Below are 15921 nucleotides of genomic sequence, written 5' to 3' on the forward strand. Positions count from 1 at the left end.
GCCAGCCAATGTCTTGCTTCATGTTTACACTTCTGAGGAAGAACCACACTGCAGCAGGAGCACAGTGCCTTACCTAGAGAAGGTGCTCTCAAAATGTGTGCTCCTTTCTCTAGAGTCATATAAATTTTAGCAGCAGCTCGCATTTCTCAAAAAGAATACCCCAGCTTTCCAGTAAGCAAGGCAGGGATATGAACCCAGATTACTATGTCTGTTTTCACCTTAAAAGCACTTGATGCTGAAAGGGTTAAGCACCAGGTCCATTATCATTCAGCAAATCATTGGCAGAGGCATTCTAAACAGGTCATTCAAGAAAGAGAAGTCTAGTGCAAAACATATAATCCACCAAATATATTTTGAGCAGAGCAAAGAGCAGAGGAGGAGATTAATAAAGCATTTGAAAAACTCAGCTTTGTATTACTGACTGTGTAACTTTGAGCAAGTTAATTTACCTCTCTGAATTTCAGTTCCCTCTCCACCACACTGGAGGGATGATGGTGGACTAATCTACAGGATGACCAAGGGTTCAGCTCTGATCATGGTGGTGGTGGCTGCTGGAATTGCTACGCTGAGAAAGATTCTGAGGACAAAGCCAGGCTTAGTGGGGAAGAGTGTTATAACTGATTAATTACTTCTGCCATGAGCAGGGGATTTGAAATGGGTATTATGAATATTAGAAATTTATCTTTCCTGTACCTATTGCTCTTGAAGATCCTTTCTAGCCCTATGTTTGGAGTCCCCAGGCTTAGATCTATTCATGTGTTTGGTGGGCATAATGTTCATCCCATAGGCAATTCTCTTAATTCCAAAGGGGAAGGAATTTTAATTATCTTCTGAAACTATAGACTTTGTCTCCAGCAATGTATGTGATATATATTTAAATAATCTGTAAGACTCTCAGAGATCCTTAGAGATGAAAATGTCTGAATACAAGGTGTTAATTATATAATCGTAATCATTCTTTTGAGATAAATCATATTTGGCTGCCTCTCCTGTCCACACAGTGCCCTCCCCTCTGGTTGAAATTGGTCCCAGGAAGTGGGCGTGTATCTTGATTGGTCGTAGTGGGCAGTGGCGTCAGTTCATAGGTGAAGAAGGGGAATGTCCTGGGTACGATACCAGAGCCCCAGACCAGAGTCTTGCCATTCATCACTCTGTCTGGCCTTGCCTGGAATGTTACATGCTTGGGATTTCTGCAGGGAGCTTGACCTTTGCTTTATCTTTGAAAGAAATATCCTATAACCATTGGGAAAGGTATTGTTTGAACAATTTAAGTAACACAGAAATTATATGTTTGTGGCTGACAAAGGCACTCATAAACTGGAAGACAGATAAGCACATCCTGAGGGCCTAGCAGAACAGTCAGGCTGTCAATAACACAGGCTTTGAAACCAGACTGCTGTGAGTCTGAATGTAGCTCCTACATTTATAAATGAATTTGCACCAGCCACTTAGCCTCTGTTTTCTCATATGTAGAATGGGCTCCATAATAATACCTACTTCAGAGGGTTATTGTATGACATAATTCATAAAAAGCAGAAGTGTCTGGCACAGATTAAGCCTGCCCTATATAGGAAGTATTACTATTAATATTATGTTTTAAATAATTAGTAGGACTTCTTTGACTATCCAATAGTTAAGACTCTGGCACTTCCAATGTAGAGGGTGTGGGCTTGATTCCTGGTTGGGTAACTAAGATCCCGCATCCTGCATGGTGAAGCAAAAAAAAATTATTAGCAGTGATTTCTAATTACATATGAAATAAAACTCAAAAATGCAAATTTAGCTTCTATAAGCTTTGTAGACATCAAGACAGGGGCTGGAATGGGGTGGAGTTCTTTTATTGTTGTTGTTTTAATACTAACAGAATGCTCATTTAAAAAAGTTAGAAAATTATATGGTTGTCCAAAAGAACAAATCAGTACTCAGAAATAACCGTGATAAATAACCTGTGTGGAATCATAGCGTATCTGTTGTTTTCTGACTGGCTTATTTCATTTAGCATAATGTCCTCAAGTTGCATTCATGTTGTAGCATGTGGCAGAGTTTCCTTCCATTTTAAGGCTTGATAATATTCCACTGTATGTTTGTATGAACCGTATTTGTTTATCCTTTTCTTCACTGATTGATTTTGGGGTTGTTTCTACCTCTTGGCTATTAATAACGCTGCTATGAATATGGGTATGCAAATAGCTCTTCAAGACCCTGCTTTCCATTGCTTTGGATATATACCCAAAAGTGGAATTGCTGGATCATATAATAGATATATTTTTAATTTTTTGAAGACGCTACATACTGTTTTCCATAGTATAATAGCTGCACTACTTAACATTCTCATCCATACATTCTCATCCACAGTGTACAGGGTTCTGATTTCTCCACATCCACTCCAACATTTATTTTCTTTTTCTTTTTCAATAGTAGCCATCCTAAAGGGTACAAGGTGAACATACGTATTCAGTTCAGTTCAGTTCAGTCGCTCAGTCTTGTCCGACTCTCTGCAACCCCATGAATAGCAGCACGCCAGGCTTCCCTGTCCATCACCAACTCCTGGAGTTCACTCAAACTCACGTCCATCGAGTTGGTTGGTTTAACACAGTTCTAGGCAGAATGTTTAAAATTATCAAAAGAACAAGTTTTGATACTGAGAAATGTGGAATCTTCTTTTTTATGTATAAATGACTAACAACCTTTCTGAAACTTATAAACTCTCATCAGACATACTCTGCTTTGTGGATGAGCTTCTTATCACTCCAAATTTTAGGATGTTTACTTATCAAAGGACAATGACTAGTTCTGTAATGTTGCAGCAGGTCAGCCCTTGGTACTTGTTTTCTTCTTCTCAAAAACCAAGCTACTTCCCACTGTCTGTCTCTTTGATCTCCTCCAAGCCTTTAATCTCCTCCTCCTTTTCTGGTTCCCACCCCTGCCCTCTCCTCTTAAATGAGGTGTTCTCCATTGTTCCAACTTCCCAACCTGTTTCAACCCCTTCCCCTCAGCCCTCCCCAGCTAGGCCCTGAAATATCCCCTACTTCACTCTCGCGCTGGTGGGTCCTGGGAACCCTCAGGTCCTTGTCTCTGGCTTTCGACCCTTGGTTAACCTGCTCCAGGAAGCTGCTCAGAGGGGGTCTGCCTGTTTGTGTGTGTGTGTGTGTGTGTGTGTGTCTAAGGTGAGATACTACAAGCTGCCATTCCCTTGGCAGATGTGGTTCCCACATATGCATCTCACCACATTGAATGTCACCCTATTATAGAGACACATTCTTTTTTTTCTCACATCCCAACCCCTACATGCCAGCCAGCATCTAACCTGAACCCTCTGAACAGTCGGTTGTTAAAATGCCCAAAGAAACCGTGCTGACTCCTATGTGCTATTAATACCTTCCTAAGGCTTTTCTTGAGGCTGTTATATTATATATTATTTTTGCCATAAATGCTGACCTTAGACACTGCCCCCCCTCATGAAATGGGACCCTGCCATACCATTTTCTGTCTTTTTAAAATTGTGTTAAATTTACAACAATACGCTGTACAGATTTTTTCTTTTTTTCTTTTTACTGTACGGATTTTAAATGTATGACTCAGTGAGCTTTGACAAACATGAACCCCTGTGAATTACAAGATTCTGATACACAGTCAGCTAATTTAGAGAAATTGCAGGGGTCCACAGAACTGTTGGAAAGAGCGTAGAGTTTGGAGTCAGGAGACCTGGTTACCATGTCAAGCCTTTGGCATTAACCAGCTGTGTGACTTTGGGCTGCTGCCCTCACCTCCCTAGGCCCTGGCTTCTCTCCCTGCAATGAGGAGGCTGTCTCTCAGTCCACGTGACACAGCAGGTATTGGTCAAAGTTCACAGAAGACTCCTGAGAGTATGCAGAGCTACTGTGTCCTGCTGATATTTGCAAAGTGAATGCACCTCATCTGGATCCTGCCAATCAAATTGCTGAAGAAGAGAAAGTGAAGAAATAATAATTATATAATAACAATAAACAAAGATGGCAGAAATCAGCCAAACCAATCCCTGCATCTTGTAGGAATGTACCAAGTGCTTGCAAGTAAACCCTTCTCAAATTTGTTTGCCCTGGTACATTAATAAAAGAAGATTCTGAGGGGATTAGCGTCAAATTCACAACAAGTACCCAAAACACACTGTTTGCCAAATAGGCTGTTTAGCTCTTTTGAAGCTAATGTGCCTTGCTGAAAGAGGAAAGGGCTTCTCTGACAACATAAGAGAAGATAGTACGTTTCACTTTTCAAAACCTCCTTATCTATTTCTCATTTGTTCTATATGGGTTCTGTGACAAGGAAGCAGGACAGAGACTATTCCCTCTCCTTTTTTCAGGTGAGGATCCTGAGGCCCGGAAGGATGATGTGAAATGTTCTCATAGCCACCAGCAAGCACACCCCTCTGATTTCTCAGCCTATGCCTTTGGGCTGTGCCCCACCATCTCTTCTGCAGACAAATCAACCAACCCAGAGAACAGAGTCCAAGAAGAACGAGAAACTCTAATAACAACAAGAACAACATTCATAGGTGGCACTTAACAGTTACAGACAATTTATTGCCTTCCCATTAGATATTAACACTTGTGATTTTCCCAACAGCCCAGTGAGGGTTCTCTCTGTTTAACAGAAGAGGAGGTGGAAGCACAGAGAGGGCCCCTGGTTTGCTGGTGCTCACAACGCAAGGAGGCTGTGGAGCTGAGACTCTGCCCAGGCTTCCTGGCTCAGAGCCCTAGCCCTGGTACCTGTGCTACATTGCCTCCTGCTTCACTGTGCTGCTGAGGAAAAAGCTTTCTAAACAGAGCTGGTCACTGACAAGATGCACAGCTCTGAGAGCAGTGAGGCCCCTATTCTGGGCACTTCGAGTGGAATCAAGGTGATGGTGATCATTACTGAGCAGTGTTTACAGCAGGTAGGGTTGAGGCAGAGGGCTGGTGGTTTGTCCTAGAAGGTCCCTTCCTACCAGAGAGTGTAGGATTTGATGAAATCTCTCACAGATCCCAGTCTTTCAGTTCATGACGTTGACAAGTCCTCCTGGCTCTCGAGCTCTTGGACTGAACATCCTCTCCCAGCCTGTCCTGCCTGCCAACCATCCCCTCCTCGTGGGCACTGGGATCAGTGAGCTGTGAGAACAGGTGGCTATGCGTGGATCATCTTGGAAATCTGACAGCATGGTCTTCAGCCGAGGGACTAGGGAGGAAGGATAGCAGAACAGTAAATTACAGGTTGTCCACCGGCTGATTAAATCAGTGCCTGTGTCCAGCACTGTGGAGATGCTGCATGCCAGGCTCACTCCTGGGCCCAAGGCCCAGACGTCAGTCACAGAACCACAGTCAGAGTGCCAAGCGCTCTCTGCAGTCCCTCATCCAGCCCCTGCATTTCACATGTGGGGATACTGAAGCCCAGAGAGGGGAAGCAACTTGCCAGAGACCACACAGCATTCCTTCAACAAAATACCAAGGGTCTACTGTGCCACACACTGTGCTTGGGAACACTAAGGATGAACAAAATAGCCACAAGCTCCAGGCTCACAGAGTTTACACATTAGTGGAGGAAATGGGAAAAAGCAGGTACACGTATAAAATCAGAGATTGTGATCTGTGTCATCAAGAACATGAAGTACTGCAGCCAAGCTGATCAAAAGCAGTCTCTCTGGGAAGGGCCGTTTCAGCTGAGGCTTGAAGTATACGCATATGCTGTTTGTGTGTCTGTGCTGCGAGGATGTGTTCCAGGCAGTGCCCCTGGGCAGGGATGAGCTCCCCGTGTTGGAGGTGCTGGCACAGGGCAAGGGCAGGGGAGAGGAGCAGAAAGGGAAAATCTGAGGTGGATGGAGTCTGGAACACATGGTGTCTTGTGGGCCGAGATGAGAGGCGAGGAGTTCATTTTCATCGTACTATGAAGCCATGGGAGAGCTTATGCATGACACGCTATAACATTTCCTGCTTTTTCCCAATGCGGGGGCTCCCTGGGAGCCCTGTTACCCTGGAGGCTTGCAGAAAACCCACCAGGCAATCCTATCAGGGCAAAGTTAACCCGGCTATTCCTTGTCTTTAGTGATCACTACACATTCTATCTGTATTAGGTAATTAGGAAGGAAGTGACGTGAAGGAAGGAAGTGAAAGTCACTCAGTAGTGTCTGACTCTTTGCGACCCCATGGACTGTAGTCCATGGAATTCTCCAGGCCAGAATACTGGAGTGGGTAGCCTTTCCCTTCTCCAGAGGATTTTCCCAACCCAGGGATCAAACCCAAGTCTCCTGCATTGCAGGAGGATTCTTTATCAGCTGAGCCACAAAGGAAGCCCAGGTAATTAGGGCACTCACGTTATTTGAAGTTCCCTATTCCGTCCATGTGTCACAGATCCAGAAAGTCCAGTGCTATGGGATGCGGTGGGGATCGGCAGACCTCTCTGAATGCCACTGGGACAGGAAGTCAGGCAGCTTTACTAGTTTACCACAGCCTTTCCCCACCTCATTCCTACAGCTAGCACTCATCTTCTTTGCCATAGAGGTGTGAAATGTTAGAAACTGCTATCAAGACTGCTCAGATGTAAAGATATTTAGTTCCAGATGGCCATGGTTAGACAGGCAGAGTTCCTACTTTGGTAATCACACCTCCTTCCTGTTGCCCTGTGCTGTGTGGAGTCTTTAGGGATGATGACACAGATCAGTAATCCAATCAACAGATGTTGACAGTGTGACCTCCTGAGTCACATGACCTCATCTGAGATAAAAGGGCACTCATTTCTTCACTCTTCTCAACCAAAGAAAAGGCCTGAGGAAGTCTTGGCAGGGAAACTCATAAACCTCCCTGAAGGTCACAAAATGCTATCCTCCCTTTTAATCTAGATATTTCCCAGATTTAAATTTTAAGTCCTAACTCAAGTACAGCCACCTCCAAGAAGTCTTCCCTAACCACCTTTTCCCTGTCCCTCTGGTCTGTGCTCTTCTCTCCCTCCCCTTGGTCTCTTAAACGTGTCTGTACCATGTGTTTAGTGACTGGCATGGCATCAGCCTGTGTAGGGATCTAAATGCAGGTCGTTGGCTGGGAGGACCTAGCACCAGAGGAGGCTGGGGCCTGAGGCCCACCAGTGTGTGTTGGGCCCATCTAATCACAGTTCAACTCAATTAAAAGAAAAAATACTGTGGAGGCCAAACAAAACATGTCTGTGGGCTGAAATTGGCCAGAGGGCTAGCAGCTTCCCACAGCTAGAATATTATCTGGAGGAGAAGGCATTGCATTTAGAATCTTTAGAAGTCCTGGAGCTGCCCCCAACTAGCAGCCTGAGTCCAGATAAATACCTAATCTTTCTGAGCCTCAGTTTCCTTATCTATACATTAGGGTAACACTGTCTCTGCTTTCTTCATGAGATTTGAAGAATGGTTGCCTTGACTCTGTGCCAGTGACCACCCTCCTGTTTCCAACAATAGTAGACATTTATTCAGCAGTTACTGTTCTAAGCACCTTACAAGTGTTAACTCACTTAGTCCCCACAGTAACCCTAAGAGGGGGGTGCTGTTATCATCTCTTATTTTACAGATGAGAAAGTGAGGCAAAAAGAGGTGAAAGAACATGCAGGTGAGTGCAGAGCTGGGACTATAACACCCTTACACAAATACTGGTTCATTTAATGTTCTCTGAATTTTATGAGGCAAGTATTTCACTTTTCACCATTCTATAGCTGGAGACACTGAAGCTCAGAGAAGTGAAGCAACTTGCCTGGTATCACACAGCTTGAAAGTGGGCAAACCTGAGCCTGAATGCAACTCTGACCCCAAACCCTGTGCCCTTTTTTTCTGGGCCAGAGGTGAAGGACAGGCAAGTGATCTGTGAAGAGAGCAGTGTGCTGACACAGTGTTCTGCCCCAGGACAGAAAACATGTATTGCCCTTTCTTGTTTCGACTCCAGTCCCTAGCTCAGGGCCCTTCTGTCCTGGAGCACAGTTATGATCATGTTGCCAGGAAAATTGCTTTCTGCCTTCATTGTGACTGCTGGTTTCCACTTGTCCCCATGAACTTGGATGTTTCTTGACCCTGGAGTGTTTAAACATAGTTACCTTCCTTTGGCTATGGGAGTTTTGCACTTTTGATGTGTACTCTCTCTCTTTCCTGTGGTATGGTGCAAGAGCCTAGAATGGGATGGGAGAGACTGAAGTTCTGATCTTTATTCTGCTGCCCCAGCATCCTAGAGCAAGTCATTGAACTTCTGTGAGGCTCAGGGGACAATCACATCTGTCCTCTCTCCATGAAAGCCCTTTCAGAAATGCAGTGTGGAACAAATAGACGGTGGGCTGCAGAGAGGTAAGGCATACCAAAGGTGCTCAATAGATGACCCCCACTGACTGTGTGAAGTGGATTTGCAATGATGTGCAGACAATGCTGATAATACAGTGTTAAAAAAAATAAAGCTGTGGAATGTGCAGTATAGTCTCAGCTATGTAAAATACAAATAGATAAGAGACTAGAAGAAAATATACCAGCTTGACTGTGATTGCCTCTGGGTTGTGCGCGTGTATGTGGGCTCTGCTTTGCTAGACTTAAATTTTTTTTCTATTTGCAAAACTTAGCCTATTTTGTATTATATTTTATCATTTAAAAGTATATATGTAATTTATATGTTTTATACATAATAAATTTATTATATACATTATAAATTAAAGTATATATATTAAGTAATTTATATATATATTTATGTATAAATAAATGTATAAAATTTAGTACCTGGCCCTGGACAATGTTGCTCTAGTTACCAGAACATTGAAGTGATAAGGTATGACCTTGCATCCATTCATTCATTCATTCCCTTGTCCAGAAAACACATGGAGGGCTTGCTGTGTAAAGGCAGCAGTGATGATTACTATAAACAACACTAAGAAGGATGGGGTATAATCCTTGCCCTCAAGAAATATATTATAATCTAGATAGAGGATAAGGCATATTGATCACTAGCCATAACTGAAGATAGAAAGTACTAAATATTTTATGGAAATTGTCACTAGGAGTTAATAGTGGGGGAGAAATCTACTCCAGCTATGGAGATTAAATTTTTGTAAAGAAGTTGTAATTTTGTGCTGAACCTTGAAGGACCAGTAGAACTCTGGGTATGTGGAAATGGGAAGGCATCATTGGCAGTAATAAAAGTAATGAAAGGTAATATTTACTTAGGACATACTATGTGCCAGGCATTGTACTTTTAAACTACACACATTCTCCCATTTAAGACTCACAGAAGTTCTATGAGGAAAGTAGTATTATCATCCCCAATTGACAGATGGGGAGACTGAGGCTTGAGAGATGAAAGTTATTCTCCTGAAGCCACGAGATGGTCAAGCTGGGATTCATACTCAGGACCTCACTGTGAACAGCTTTGTCACAGAGAAAGTACATGAATTGAGGCAGGAAAGCATGGGGCCCACAGGGAATTAGATAGGAGCTTTTTGAAGACATGGATCTTGTGTGTCTTGCTCACCTTTCCATGTCCAGGGTCTGGACTGTAACTGGCACATTGCAGATGGCTTAGTAAATATTGGTTGAATGAAAGGATAAAAGAAACAGTGAGTAGTCGACTGTTGCTGGCATGTAGGCTGTGTGGCTGAAAGCAGTAGGACAGGCAGGCGTGTGCACGCCAAGATTTTAAGCAAAGGCAGGGCCCATCAATCAAAGAAGCAGAGAACTGGCTCAGGCAGCATGGCAGGCTGCACGGCAGGGAGAACAGTTAGTTGGTGGGGAAGCCCACAGGAGACCACTTGAGAAAGTTCAGGAACACTAGGGAGAGGAGTAGGAATGGAGGAAGAAGCTGTGTAGGTAGGATAGATTAGAAAGAGGCCATGGTATGCTGCCTATCTCTTAACTCAGAGTGGGGAATGCGTTAAAAGAAAATTGATTTTCTATCAGAACTTTACAAATCTATTCTTCATCTTTTACTAACTTCATTGGGTGGCTTGGGCAGCCTCTGAGCCTACTTCCTCATCTGTAAAATGGGGGTAATCATACTTACAGAAACCCTGAGGGTTAGCCATATTATTATGGGAACAGTCGGACTTCCCAGGTGACTCAGTGGCAGAGAATCTGCCTGCAATGCAGGAGATGCGGGTTTGATCCCTAGGTCAGGAAGATCCCTTGGAGGAGGAAATGGGAACCCACTCCAGTATTCTTGCCTGGAGAATTCCATGGTCAGAGGAGCCTGGTGGGCTACAGTTGCAAAGAATCAGACACGACCGAGCGACTGAATACGCAGGCATGGGAACAGTCAGTACTTCTGACTTCTCCTTATCCTCCTTACACTGTAACTATTGCTGTTTCCATCTAGTTGACAAGAGGAGATCTAGGCTGAGCCTCCTCTCATGAACTGAAGTAAATTTCTTGGCTTGTGCCAGAACGTCCAAGAGTCTTCAGGTTTGGGAAAACATTGCCTAGCTAATACTGTCTGGCCAATGCCCCTCCCTTGCTAACCCCACCTACTCTTCCATGTTGGTATAAAGAGGCCTCAAGCCTAGGAGTCCCTGCTATCAGAAGAAGATAGGTGATAAACCCCAAGTTCTTTCAGAAACAAAAGGCTCTCTGGAAAATCAAACTCAAAGAGGAATAAAATGGAATATCCAAGCCCAGATAAAGGAACCACCTCTCTTTTACCTATGTACCCTTCCAAAAAATAGTTTCAGGGAACTTGTATCTTTCTTCCTACCCATGAGCCGGATGCAGGTATTATGCTTCCCATTTTGTGAACAGAGAAATGGAAGCCCAGGAAGGCTCAGGAGGCTGCTCCAATTTATTCAGCAAAGCTGGGGATGGGCCCAGGTTATAAACCAAGTCTGCTGTCTCTAATCCCTGCTCCAGCCTCCAGTCTCTCTTTTAGGAAGCTGTCAGTACCAGGAGGCAAACAAGCATGTAATTATAAATAGGTATTTGGACCCACTTTATTATTTTAATGTTTTAGAGTTTGATTTTCTCTCTGTGTGTGTCTGTGCGTTTTAAGACTATGATGTGTTCAAACCGTGGGCAAAGCACAAGTTAGTCTGATCTTTATTGCTTTCTGCCAAAAGCGTATCTTGTTTAACTTCTTTTTTTTTTTGCCTGAGATCACTTATTGCTTAACTACTTGGTCCCTCCAATTAGAGTTTACCTTTTGGAGAGACAGGGTTCAGCTTTTTTTAGTATCTTCCCCAGTCCAACGTATTTGATGAGTGCTCCACAAATAGCCATCGATATGGCAATGGAGAGAAGAGAGGCAGCCTTACAGTGTAGTGCGGGGGATAAAAACAGGCCTGGGGAATTAGCTGCTGCCTGAGACCCTAGGCAGCCAGCTGACTTTCTTTTTCTGAACTTCAATTGCTTCCATTTGTAAATGAAGATAATAGCTTCAAGATCTAGCGTAGGGCCTGGCACATAGTAGGAACACTAGGTATTTGTGGGAAAAGCTAGTATCTTAACTCATTAGGTTATTGTGAGGATGAAATGAGATAAAGTATGTCAAGTATTAATATTTCTCATAGAACCTAGCATATAGTAGTTACTTAATAAAAGTAGCTACTCTGAACTATTTGATCAATAGTATTTAAAACTGAACACATGCATATAGAATGCCATAGTAGGTCAGGAATCTAAAAAAAACAAAAACTGAATTCAAATTGCAATTCCATCATTTCCAATAGAAAAAGCTACTGCATTTAGGATTAGAAGATTCAGGTATGAGACCTGACTCTGCCATGGGCTAGCTGTGTGACTTTGGTTAAGTAACCTGACTTCTCTGAACTTCAGTTTCTTAAAAAACAAGGGAACTGACTAATCATTAAGATTCCTTTTCCCAATTTAATAGCCTCAGTGTAAGATGTGGTCTCATGCTGGTTACCTTACCTTCCTTTTGTGGTCCCAGTTTGCTCGTCTGAAAAATGGCCTATGGGTGTTAGGAGCCCCTCTCTGGGGCAGAGCAGGCCTAGGGGTGCAGATCTGTGTTGCTCCAGCCTCCACATAGGGCCTGGTGCTGCTTGTTCAGCTCAGACTGATGCTAAGTAACCTGAACAAGTTACTTGTCCACATAGAGCCCTTCTCTCTTCACAAAGCATACCCTCTACCTCCAACTATAGGAATATAGAAAAGAATGACCAACAAGGACCATTATGTCCTCTTTTAAAAAGTTCAGAGATAGTCTAATGTGAATCCGCTTCAGAAAATAATTAAAAAATAAAATAAAAAATAGTGCATGCTAGTGACAGTGTACAATAATTTACCTTCTGATTAAGGTTATATATAATGTAACAACAAAGAATCTGTTTTAATTCATCAAGATCCCTTTAATCATTTAATCATTTTCTTCTTTGTATCTCTTTTGAAGCACTGGCCTCAGTCTCTATAATTTACATAGTACTTTGTTTGACTGAAGTTGTCTCACTTGTCTCCTCACAAAAGCTGAGAGGTTAGAAGCAAGTCAAGCATAATTTATCCTCATTTGTCTACCAGGGAAGGGGCTCCAGTGAAGTGCTGAGAGCTGGCCAAGGTGTGGACACCACGTTATGGAAGAGTTGGGACCACACATCAGATTGTCTGGTTGTCCCCACCAGCACCTCTCCCCAGTGGTCCTGGTTACAACCACCCTACAACTAACCTCACCCCTTGGGGGCAGTTTCAAAAGGCTGATTTTCAATAAGCCTTCTTTGTCCAGCAGGTCATGTGTTCTAATTCTTTTGGAGATGGCTAACACTCTTGGCTGTTATGTCTTGAGCAGGTGATATCATAGCCAGCCAGAGGCCAGGACTCCTCCAAGTGAAGTGTGGGACCACAAGCACCAACAGGGTTCTTGCTAAACATGTAGTTTCTTGGTCCAATCCCAGACATACCTGATTCCAAATACTTTGGAATCTGCATTCAAGGTTTTCCCTCATCATCCAAACTAAAGTAACTGATCTAGTGACCTACTGCGGTAGTAGCTACTGTCTTCATAGATATGAGACAAGCTCTTGTTCATAAGTTTGTTTTACTCTTTCTCCACCTCAGAATGCAAATTCCATGAGGTCCTTGCAAGCCTTGTTTTTTCCAAGCCTTGTCCCTAGAAACCCCCCACAGTAAATATTTAATTGAATGTGCACTAAAATTTGAAACCACTGTCTTCATTTTATAATAGGGAAACTGAGACCCAACTAATGCAGAGTTGGTAAGGGGCAGGACCAGGGTCAGGATAAAATCTCGGATCTCGAGAGTTCCAATTCGGCGTTGGTTCGTCTCTGGCCCAAGCAATTCTTATAAAAACTGAAGTCCATTTGAGGGAGGGGGAAAAAAAAAAAAAGACATTTCTCGCCCATAAATACTAAGTTTCAGGGCTTGGCCGGGTTGGGGGCTGTTGGTAATTTCCTGCTCACTTCCGAGACGCCCGATGCCCCCAAGGGTTAAAGACCCGTCTTCTAGGCCAGGTGTCCGCACAGTGACCTGGCCAGGGCTGCCTGGGAGGAGCCGAGCACAGTCCGCGGAGGTGAGGCCGGCTCACCCAAGGTCACCCAGGCGGGGCCTGGAGGGGCCAGGCCTATGGCACGCAAGTAAGGCGACAGCACCCCCACCCCATCATCCTGTAAGCTTAGGGTGATATTAATGGCTCTTTCCCCAGATTCTGGCGCACCCAGCCTAAAGAGCAGGAGCAGGCCCCGCCAGCCGCGTGGCGCGGTCCCATGTGCTCCACCTGCGGACGCTCTCACGCGCTGGCTCTTTAAGACACTTCCCCCTCTTTATACCACCCGGTCTCTCCTACCCGGCTTGCTGACCGCCCCCCCTTCCGAATTGTATCAGGCACGTGCTCGCCCCGGTCCGGTTTGAGTACCCCTCACCCACCAGCCGGGGAGGTGCACCGAGGAATCGGAGGCCAGGGGCGGGACCAGGGGCGGGGCCGCGAGGCCCTGCGCGCGCGCTCCCGCCGCCTTCGCCCGCCCGTCGCCCAGGGCCAGCCCCGGCGGGCGCGCCCCCGTTGCGCCGTCCCCTCCCCTTGCCCGCTGCGTCGCGAGGCGCGCGCCCGCCCGCCGCCTGCCGCGGATCGCGTGGTCAGCTCGGCTCGCCGCGCCTCTCCCCCGTCCGTCCATATTGCTGCAGCCCCCGTGCCGGGAAGCCCGGGCCGCCCCGGGGGCGGGGGGGAGGGAGGGACGGGACGAGAAGCCTGCCAGGCTCCGGGTGGGGGCTCCTTGCGAGGAACGGGCGGGGGGGGACGCGCGCCGAGGAGGCCTGGACCGCAGAGTGGGGGGCCTTCCTCCCCCCCCCCCCCCGCCCCGCCAGCGGGCCTTGGATCTACGGCGGCTGCATCCGACCGGGAGGGGGGGCCGTGCCTAGCGTGAACCCCGACCCTTCTCCGCCGGGACTGGGGCCCAGCGCCCCGGAGGAAGGCGTCGCGGGCTCTCTGAGAGCCAAGTTCGAGGCGGGGGAGGCAGCCTCGGGCGCGCCCGGCTTCTCCGGGGGGGCGGGCGCGCAGATGGCCACTCAGGTGGAGCCGCTGCTGCCGGGGGGCGCCCCGCTCTTGCAGGCCGAAGATCACGGGGGTCTGGTGAGGAAGAAGCCGCTGCCGCCGCCCGAGGGCAAGGGCGAGCCGGGGGCGAACGACGTCGGAGGCGGGGAGCCGGACGGCGGCACCCGAAGACCTCGGCCGCCCTGCGCCAAGCAGCACAGGGAAGGCACCGGGCAGCTGGAGCGCGAGAGCCCGCGGCCGCCGCAGCCGCCCGGCGCCGAGGGCCTGGCCGTCAGCGACGGGGAGGAGGGCGGCGGCGGCGAGCCGGGCGCTGGCGGAGGAGCTGCTGGAGCCGCGGGCGCCGGGCGCCGAGACTTCGTGGAGGCCCCTCCGCCCAAGGTGAACCCGTGGACTAAGAACGCGCTGCCACCGGTCCTGGCCACCGTGAACGGACAGTCTCCTCCAGGTGGGTCTCCGTTTGGTATTCCGGGACCGGGGGCCTCTTCCGGGGACATAGGCGTCCCCTCCCCCAGCGGCCTCCAGGGCCCGGGGGTCCGCCGCAGTGGGTCGTGGTGACTCGGGTTTTTTTTTTTTTTTTCCATTATCCTGGCTAATTCAGGTCGCCGTGCCCTGCCCCCCCCCCCCCCCCCCCCCCCCCCACCCCAGCACACTCGGGAACCTGCCCCTGCCGCAGGGCCCGGCCTCCAGGAGGCTACGGCCACCGCCTGGGCCGCAGCGGTTAGTGGGCAACGGCGTGGTCCCGGCCTATCTCGCGGGGAGAGGGGCGGGCGCTGGTTTCGGTGAAAGGGGCCCTCCCCCCCGCCCCCACCGCGTGTCTGTGTGAGAGACGGTTTCTTGCCTGAACCTTCCTCGGGAAGCCCCCTCCGCCCCCCCGCCCCGTGTTCCTCGTTTTGGTAGCGTTGCTATCGTCCCCGTGTTGTAAATGTTTAATGAGTATATGTCATAGGCAGCAAAACGCCCGGCGATGAGTGCATACCGACCACACAGATTCGGGATTTAAAAGTTAACAAGTTTGTTCTCGAGTAGATGGTGTTAGGCGGTAGAATGGCCGTGGGCGACGGCTCGAGGGGTCGGTTACGGGGAGAATGGGGAGAAGAGGAAACCCAACGTGTCATTGAATTCGGTGCTTTCCCTCGCCTGATCCTGGGGACCTTCCGCCTTGTGAGGGAGCCGGATGGCGAGTGTGCGGGGCGTCCAGTGAGGGGAAATGTGAGGCGAGTAAGGGGGCATGCAGCGACTCGAGGGGCGTGTGGCGGCGGGGGAGGGAGTGGCCGGGCCAGGCCGGACGGGCGGGTGACAGTTGGGCGCCATGCGCCGCGCCGCCGGCCCGCGGGCTGCTCGCGGCCGCTCGGCCTGGGCGTTCGGCGGTCGCCGCGGCGCTCGGGGCGGAAGGCGGGTGCGGGCGGCGCGGTCGGGAGTGTGCGTGTGCGCGGGTGTGAGTGCGCGTCCCCCCTTCCCGGCATTCCTCCGCAGCCGGGACAACGTG

General features: G+C 47.8%; 1 protein-coding gene and 1 long non-coding RNA gene across 5 annotated transcripts in view; one reads left to right on the forward strand and one right to left on the reverse strand.

Annotated features, from left to right (window-relative positions):
• Window positions 1–15921, forward strand: part of LARP1 (La ribonucleoprotein 1, translational regulator) — an 89697-nt gene that overhangs the window by 13858 nt on the left and 59918 nt on the right. For 3 of the 4 annotated variants that reach the window (XM_027970440.2, XM_027970441.2, XM_042250664.1), the window contains exon 1: window positions 14001–14880. The exons of the other annotated variant lie outside the window; for it this stretch is intronic. In XM_027970440.2, coding sequence (XP_027826241.1) covers window positions 14442–14880 — 439 coding nt within the window. In that variant the 5' untranslated portion in view covers window positions 14001–14441. Of the gene's footprint in view, window positions 1–14000; window positions 14881–15921 lie in introns of those variants that run through there. 4 annotated transcript variants of the gene reach the window in all.
• On the reverse strand, window positions 4529–6622 carry LOC121819663 (uncharacterized). The gene is made up of 2 exons (XR_006060003.2): window positions 6323–6622; window positions 4529–5190 (listed from the first exon to the last, which is right to left on the reverse strand). It is a non-coding gene; the product is annotated as an uncharacterized LOC121819663 (long non-coding RNA).

The sequence above is a fragment of the Ovis aries genome, chromosome 5, assembly GCF_016772045.2.
Source record: "Ovis aries strain OAR_USU_Benz2616 breed Rambouillet chromosome 5, ARS-UI_Ramb_v3.0, whole genome shotgun sequence".
In the NCBI taxonomy this organism is placed as follows: Eukaryota; Metazoa; Chordata; class Mammalia; order Artiodactyla; family Bovidae; genus Ovis; species Ovis aries.